Source organism: Kryptolebias marmoratus, linkage group LG16 (genome assembly GCF_001649575.2).
Source record: "Kryptolebias marmoratus isolate JLee-2015 linkage group LG16, ASM164957v2, whole genome shotgun sequence".
Classification (NCBI taxonomy): domain Eukaryota; kingdom Metazoa; phylum Chordata; class Actinopteri; order Cyprinodontiformes; family Rivulidae; genus Kryptolebias; species Kryptolebias marmoratus.
In genome coordinates, this window is record NC_051445.1 from 11,474,193 (window position 1) to 11,482,368 (window position 8,176).

Genomic DNA, 8,176 nt, shown 5'->3' on the forward strand with positions numbered 1-8,176 from the left:
CGCACGTACGATTTTTGGTGCTGATGCTGACGCCGGGGGAGGAAGGAGGGGCGGTTGCCTAGCGACGGGCTCGGGTCGCTGCTGCGGCGGAAGGAGTCGGGGAGAAGGGCGGGAAGAAGCAGCAGATTCAAGGATTCAAGGTGGAGCTCCAGGCTTTTCCAGGAAACAGGAAGTAAAAGCAGCAGAACAGTAGCTAAAATTAGCAATAGCTAAAATTAACAAAACAGTAGCTAAAAGCTAAAATTCGCCAAACAGTAAAAACAGTAGAACCGTAGCTAAGAGCTAAAATTAGCAAAGCTAGAAGCTAAAGCCAACAGAACAGAAGCTTAAAGCTAAAATCAGTAAAAGCTTAAAGCTTCAACCTGCAAACAATAAAGCTAAAAGCAGCAGAACAGGAGCTAAAAGCTAAAACAGTAAACATTAAAAACAGTAGAACTGTAGCTAAGAGCTAAAATTAGCAGAGCAGGAGCTAAAAGCTAAAACAAAAACAACAACAAAAAACAGAAGCTAAAAAAATTAGAAGTGTAGCTAAAATTAGCAGAAAGGTAACAAATATGATGTCATCGATGCCGTTATAACGTCACAATAATGGGTCTTAGTTTCTTAACGCTTCATGTAAAGTTGTTCATGTTTGTGTCAGTTAAATACCAGCTTATAAAGAGTTTAATTAGTTTTCAGTGTTTTCTTCTGACTTCAAACACCTTTCAAAGCTTTAAAACAAAAAAAATATAATATTTTAAGGATTTTTAGCCCCTAAAACCCTGTTATGTTATGTCTTTCCAGAGCTACCATTTTTATGGTGGGAAGTGTTTGTTTTACCTAATTCTCTAATAAAAAATAAAAAGCGTGTTTCCTCTGCACAAACTGACCACATTTAGAGAAGAGTCGAAATCACAACAAGACAACATTTTATTGTCTTTAACGTTTATTCAATCAAGCATCGGGTCTTTAAACTACAGCACTTACAAAAGGATTTGGGCGGGGTATTTTTGGGCTGCTCTAGGAAACAAAAAAAAAAAAAAAAAAGGGGAAGAATCTAAGAAGAGAAGAGAAAAGTTAAACAACACCTGAAATCAGCGCCGATTTGAATCATTTGGACGCGGTTTTGACCGGAAACGCATCAGACGTCTGGTGTTTCAGCGCTTCAGATAAAAACATCATTCCAGACTGAAGGTGTGTGTGTGTGTGTGTGTGTCGGCTCACACACTCACTTCCTTTACCCATCCTGCCTCCTCCCCTCGCTCCATCTATATCTGCCTAAATGATCAAGGAATGTGGCGGGACGTGTTCATGTTTACAAGAAGGAGACCAGATGTTCGGATGTATCTGCTGCTGCACGTGCTCACGTAGAAGAGATGGAAACAGGAAAAGAAGTCAGCTTGAAGACATAATAGCTGTCAAAATACGTGATTTTTCATCGTTTCTGTTTTGAATTTTTATGCTTCGAAACACAATTTCTACATTAAAATGATGGTTTGGGGCGTTAATGTCACTGAAACTCATTGGGATTTTTGTAAATGCTGTTAGAAAACAGCAAATATTCCTCTTTGTTTACAACTAAACTAAATCAGAATCTCATCCCAGCTCGTCTCACCTGATCGCCAACTTCTGCTTTATCTCTCTCCGCTGCTCGATTTCCTCCCTAAACGACTTCGCTTCTGTCTCCTCTCGTCCTCTCAGCTTTTAGTCTTGGTTTCTCTTCATCAGAAGAAGAAGAGCTTCACCTTTTGTCTTTCCACCTGCCGTCTCGGACTCCATCATTCTCGTCAACGTTCGAATGTAAACAAACTCGTAATTGTTGGCAACAAAACCCGACTCTGCTGATTTCGCTCATTTATTACAAACTACGCTGGAGACTTTTGGTCGTGAACGATTCGTCTTTAGTGGTCTTTTTTTTACCATAGATGACACACTTTTACACAAAACTCTTATCAAAACATTGGAAAATCACCTGTTTTGACTGCTATTATGACTTTAAAGACAGAGTTTGTGATAATGAATGTGATTAAAAGCTAAAAGAAACAGAGCGGTGACAGAAACATGGTGAGGAGAAGGTTTCGGGACATTTCTGAGGCTGCGATTTTAACTAATCTCATTAAAAAAATATTTGGATCACAGAGGATTAAATGAACCTGGGTGTGTCGTTCTTCTTGTTGAGGTTCCAGATTTATAAAAAGATGAACAGTTTCGGTACGAAAGCAGACTCTGAACACCTGCGTGCGCCCCACCTCCGCCAGGTGGAGACAGAAAGCTTTTTCTCTCCCGACTCCGTTTCCTGCGGCGCGCCTAAAGGACGACGCACTTCGAAGGCGTTTTCTGTGCGCTGCTGGTGATTTTCACCTCTTTCCCCGTCGAGCTCTGAGGGCAAACGGAGAGGGAGGAGACGTTGAAAACAAACAAACAAACAAAAAAAAAAAACAGCGTGCGACACAACCCTTCCGGCTAAAACCCTTTGTGACGTACCGGCTTCTTTGTGGATTTCTGTAGGATCTCCTGCGCCAAGGCCTGGAACGACTACAGGCACACAAACACAACAGCTTAGATAAGACAAGCCTGAAGCTCAAACCGGGTCTGGCGTTCCAGCGGCTCCGTGGCGGCTCACCTCCTCCACGTTGATGCTGGACTTTGCGCTGGTCTCGAAGAATCTGATACCGTGCTCCTTTGCCAGCTGTCAACAACATAAACCCAGAGCTGCTGGTCACCAGACGGCAAACACTCACATCCTGCTTCTTATCTAAAGCAAATAAGAGGCCGACAGCATCTCGGTCCCATCCACAAATACTTCCTTCCTTCCTCCTGTCAAACACAAGCTTCACGCCACAGTCAGCTCCCCCTGAAAGATGAAAACAAAGTGACGGAACGCATTCGGATCGGCGCTCACCTTCTCTCCCGTCTCCTTGGAGACCTTTCGCTTCGGCTCGATGTCACACTTGTTGCCCAGGAGCATCCGGCTGACCCCGGCTGATGCATTCTGGGAAGCAGAGGAGAGGGGGGAGAAGGTGTAGTTAATTGATGGTAAAGGTTCGGCTGTAAATAAGCTGACTTAGGTAAACGGCCACAGCGACGCAGCTGTCCGCCGGATTCCATACAATGTTCGACCTCCGCTTCGTACAGACTCCAGTGTTTATGGTTTCTAAAACGCAAAGCATCCTGCTTCTGTCTTAAAACCAGAAAGAGAGAGGAAGGGAGGGAGGGAGGGAAAGAGAGACAGAGGGGGAGAGAGACAGCGAGAGAGAGAGAGAGAGAGAGAGGGAGACAGAGGGGGAGAGTGAGAGAGAGGGGGGGGGGACAGAGAGAGAGAGACAGACAGGGGGAGAGAGGGAGAAAGTGAGAGACAGAGAGAAAGAGGGGGAGAGTGAGAGAGAGAGAGAGAGACACAGACAGAGGGGGAGAGACAGACAGGGGGAGAGAGAGAGAAAGTGAGAGAGACAGAGAGAAAGAGGGGGAGACAGAGAGAGAGAGAGAGAGACACAGACAGAGGGGGAGAGAGAGAGAGACAGAGGGGGAGAGAAAGAGAGACAGAGGGGGAGAGAGACAGCGAGAGAGAGAGAGAGAGAGAGAGAGAGAGGGAGACAGAGGGGGAGAGTGAGAGAGAGAGAGAAAGAGAGAGGGGGAGACAGATGGGGAGAGAGAGAGAGAAAGTGAGAGAGAGAGAGAAAAATAGAGAATTATTTCGTAAATAACCTCGTGACTCAAAACTGACAACACTGTAAAGTTTTACAAATAGTGTCTGAATGAATCTAAACTTTTTTTAAAAAAAACAACATTTGAGTGGTTTTCAGATGGCAGCGAACTTCTGTCTCCCCCCCTGCTTGGACCAGCGTTCACTCATCGACGAAACTGTTTTTTTTTCCCAAACCGAGGTCATCCGTAGAGCCATCTGCACCAGGTAAGATATTCTCTGTTTGATATCTGTGACATGTTTCCTGAGGCACGAAGTGTCCCTTTAACAGCTGCTGCAGGAAGAAGTGTCGTAAAAAAACACGTCTGGAAGGTGTTAAAGGTCGACACTGTCCCAAACTGAGGATTTCTGTTTTCCTTAAAGGATAAAAATGTAAAACATGAGCTTAAACTCGGAAAGGTTTCTGCTTTTTATTCCCTTCCTTGGAAGTTTGGACTCTCTCGCTTAAAACACGACGTAAACGTTTCAAGACATCCAAGTCCAGGACGACTTCAGGGTTAGAAAACCTCCGGGTCGAAGCCAACTTCCTCCTTCCGGCTCCAGCGCCGTCACACTGTTTGCTTTCACGCTCGAACGAGCCTCTGTTTGGATCTGAAACACGCCGGGGAGGGGGGGCGGGGCAGGGACCTGATATTTATCTTGGATGGCCTCAGACGACGCGGCGTTTTTAAACGAGTAAACTATCTCCAACGATCGGAGCTGCAGCACGAACCCGGAGCGATACCGATCCGCCGCAGAGGAATTTAAAACAAAATACTCCTTTAAACATTCAGCTGCTCGTCAATCAGTGACCTTAATTAACGACGATCCGCATCAAGCTCTCCTTCCATGGTCAGATGTTAACTCTGGACTTTAAGGATGCAGGATTTCCTCTTACATGACGGTGATTTTTGGGTTATCTGCTGCACGGGGAAAAGAGCATCCTGCTCGAAACTCAGTTGAGATAAATCTTCCTGACGCTCTGTGGCTGGAAAACTGGAAGCTTTTTGACGACCATGAAAGCAATTCTCGTGTTTATCTCTACTTTTAGCTTTCTTCGGGTTTGTTAAAATCACTTATTATCTGCTGCGCGGCTGCTTAAAGCGTTTATAAAACATGGAAATGTCCTAATTTGTGATTAAGAATAAACTTTCCGAATGTTTTGTTGTTTTTACCCGATCTGTAAGTCACACAAATAAGTAGAAAAAGTGCAATAATTCAGCGGACTACAGCACAGGGCCTTCTGGGTAAATACGACCGCAACAAACAGGAGAAATGGCTCCTGGTCAGATGTGGAACCTAGACCCGCCGCTCCATTTTTCTTTCCTCCTCCGTCAGAAGGAAGTTGCGCTCAGCGTCTTCTTCAGAGGGTTTTTGTGTCGTTTCCTTCAGTGGTTCTCGGTGCGGCGCCACCACAGGCGAGGGGGGGGGGGAACAGGTCGCTCAAAGGGTTTGACTTGATCGACTCGGTGCAGCGTGAACGAGAACCGCAGCAGCTGAAATATGGAACAAATGCTGCAAATTTGGTCCCCAATCGAACCGAATCCACCGGACTGTCAGGTGTGAACGCAGCCTTAATTCGTTTAACGGCAAATCAACATGAATGAAGTGAGCGCAGAACACCGAAGCACCGATTAGAGCTCATTGACAGCAGGAAGATGTCTGCTTGGGAGGTTTTCAACACATTTAACAAAGTAAAAGACAAAGGACTGACCCTCTGACCCTAAAACACTTTACTTTGTCCACCCTGAAGAAAAGTAAAGTTGTTTCCAAACTAAATTTCTTTGCAGTAAAACATTAAAAGCGGCCTCACTTCTTTGATGCTCTTCATCCAGTTCTGGATGTTTTCGAAGGACTTCCCGTCGGTGATGTCGTACACCAGGATGATGCCCTGAAACACAGAAAAACAAACCCAAAAACGGGTCAGGGAGTCAGTCGAAGGAGACGCCGTGCGCCTGATGGTCGGGCGTCCTCACCATGGCTCCTCTGTAGTAGGCGGTCGTGATGGTCTTGAACCTCTCCTGTCCCGCTGTGTCCCTGAACAACAGAGGCAGAGACACACGCAGACGCGTTCGTTACGAGTCAGGTCGATAATAATAAAAAGAAAGTAAAAGCTCATCGGGAGGCAGGACGGTGCGTTTAACGTGCCTCTAGCGCTCCTGCAGCTGATATAAGACGGATGTCTGCGTCATGTAAGACAATATTTTGACAACAAGAAGGAAAGGTCCTTCTTACGCTCGGAAAAGCGATCAGACGGTCGAAAAAAAAAAAAATTAAAAAACACAAGAACACAAACTATTAATGTACGAACTGCACAAGAAGGGTGCAAAGACAAGAAAAAGAAATGTTAAAGCGGCTCCCAGCCGCTCATTAGGGTCACCGTGGTAACAACACACCTGTCTGTTACTCCCCGACTGCCAAGTTAACGACAAACAGACCGAACACTAAGCCTCAAGCAAACAGTCGCTGCGCGGAAACTGTGAGTCAGATCTTAAACATCCCCGAACAGCGAGCGGCAGAAGGCTCTGACCGTCACGTACGGGAATCCTTTACGCCCCTGCTTCGTCTCACGGAGGAGATGCGTCAGGTTAAAAAAAGGCCCTCACTTCACGCTTTGAGTCAAAAACACAACCGAGGCCTGCGGGAGCTCGAGCGGCGCTCTCTGCATCCCCGGAGGGGGAGATTTGTCCGTAAACGATAAGTCCTGCAGCAGTGAGAGACGACAAAAATCCCTTCGTTTCGATGTATGATTCGTATACGAGGGAGCGCGAGGAGTGTGTGATATCATCGGCTGTCAACTTAACAGTCCACAGAAAAGCTGTAAAAATCATAAACTGTCATTGTGTAAAAAAAACAACATAAAAGATATTAAGATGGCAGTCCAGGCATGTAAAGTCCAACCGTCTGTGATCCGTTTAAACCATGAGTGATGTTTCCACCGTGAAGAAGCTGCAGAGCTCCAAGCAGGGCTGGGTTTCCCCCCGTTTCGCCTAAAATCCCATTGACGCCCACTGATCTTTGTTTTTTAAATTTTCATCAAGTTTTTCTACCTCACCCGCCTGACCTGCCGCTACCAAGTCGCCGCGCACCGTTCCCCGTAGGGCTGCGCGTTTCCGGATGTGTGATTTGCACGTTTTACTTGAAAGTCCGCGGGGCGATGAGACGCGTTAATCGGGGCATCAAATGTGTCCCGGAGAAGAAGGATGAGGCTCAAAGAAGCGGACCGCAAAGGTTCACACAAACGGTCGAACGCTCGAACCGCGCGGATCATCCGGGCCTCGCCGGATTTACCGGGTCACAGGGATCGGCACGTTTCTGACTCAACCCGGGAGCTCATAAACCCACATCCAGTTAAAGCTACCGATCCGAGTCACCAAGACAGACGACCGAATGTGCCGGCTTTTCACCGGCCTTGAACGCAGCTTTGTGAATCTCGTGAGTCAAAGCGAACCGATCCGCGCCGGGCGAGACGCCCAGGGCAAGCCGCGCGTTTTCAACCATTTGTATGTGTAACGTATTCCTGCTTGGTTTCAAGGCCTCTCCATCATCCACGAGAAGTCAAGAAGTCGGCTCTCGTGGCTCTGTGACGAAAACGGCGTCATTTTTGTTCTCACAGCAGCTTCGTCCGCCGCTTCTCAACTCGAGGCCCCGGCCGAACTGTTCCTCTCAGGGGGTTTGCTCCAAGTGTCGTGTGATCAGTCAGAAGTTGTTTATGAGGAAATGGAGCCATTTATGCTTCTGCTGCTCCTCTGAGAAGCAGGAGTTAGAAAATCCAGTCGTATTTACAGCTGTTCCAGCAAAACTTAGAAACCTGTGAGCTTAAAAAGAGACGCAGGCGGCTCTTCCTGTCTGCGGTGGCCCGGGAGGAAGTGCGCCTCGGGCCGGGCAGCGTCGGGACACGCTCCCTTTGTTCGCTCGTTATTGTCCACGGTCATATTTACAAATCCTGTCTCAGTCGGTGTAACGAACACGCCTGGTCGGTGAGAGAAGCTAAAATCTGTACGAGGTCAGGAGAGGTGAGACGCCGGCGGGAGGAGGGAGGAGCTTCCCGGGAGCTCTGATGCAAGTGTCCCGAGGGTGATGAAACGTGCGCTCACGAAAACGAACGGCTCGCAACCGGCTTCTTGACTTCCTGTGGAGCATGACGGCGCCTCTAACCCTCCCTTCTGTGTCCAAACGGACCTGGAGTTACCAGATACTTTCGGAGTCGAGGGGTTCAAACGCGTGTGAGCCCTTTGCGAAGACTTTTGAGGCTGGTGCATCTCCGTAGACGCCAGCCGAGGGCCTCTTACCACACTTGTAGCTTCACTTTCTTCCCGTCCACGTCGATGGTTTTCACTTTGAAGTCGATGCCTGGGGAGGTTGACAAGGAGACGGGAGAGACAACGAAATGAGCCGATGTGACAAGGGGGAAAAAAAAAAAACACAAAACTTCCACACTGTGCAGAATACAGGTCAGAGACACAAAAGGACACAAATAATGCCTGGACAGCTCATTGTCCCCCCCCCCCCCCC

At 47.4% G+C, this 8,176-nt stretch overlaps 1 protein-coding gene across 1 annotated transcript in view; it reads right to left on the reverse strand.

The window, feature by feature from the left end:
* Window positions 1-1,067: 1,067 nt before the first annotated feature.
* Window positions 1,068-8,176, reverse strand: part of rab13 (RAB13, member RAS oncogene family) — an 8,793-nt gene continuing 1,684 nt past the window's right edge. The window contains exons 2-8 of the mRNA XM_017425008.3: window positions 7,954-8,014; window positions 5,638-5,698; window positions 5,475-5,552; window positions 2,882-2,971; window positions 2,603-2,668; window positions 2,464-2,514; window positions 1,068-2,358 (exon numbers count right to left, since the gene is read on the reverse strand). Coding sequence (XP_017280497.1) covers window positions 2,287-2,358; window positions 2,464-2,514; window positions 2,603-2,668; window positions 2,882-2,971; window positions 5,475-5,552; window positions 5,638-5,698; window positions 7,954-8,014 — 479 coding nt within the window. The 3' untranslated portion in view covers window positions 1,068-2,286. The remainder of the gene's footprint in view (window positions 2,359-2,463; window positions 2,515-2,602; window positions 2,669-2,881; window positions 2,972-5,474; window positions 5,553-5,637; window positions 5,699-7,953; window positions 8,015-8,176) is intronic.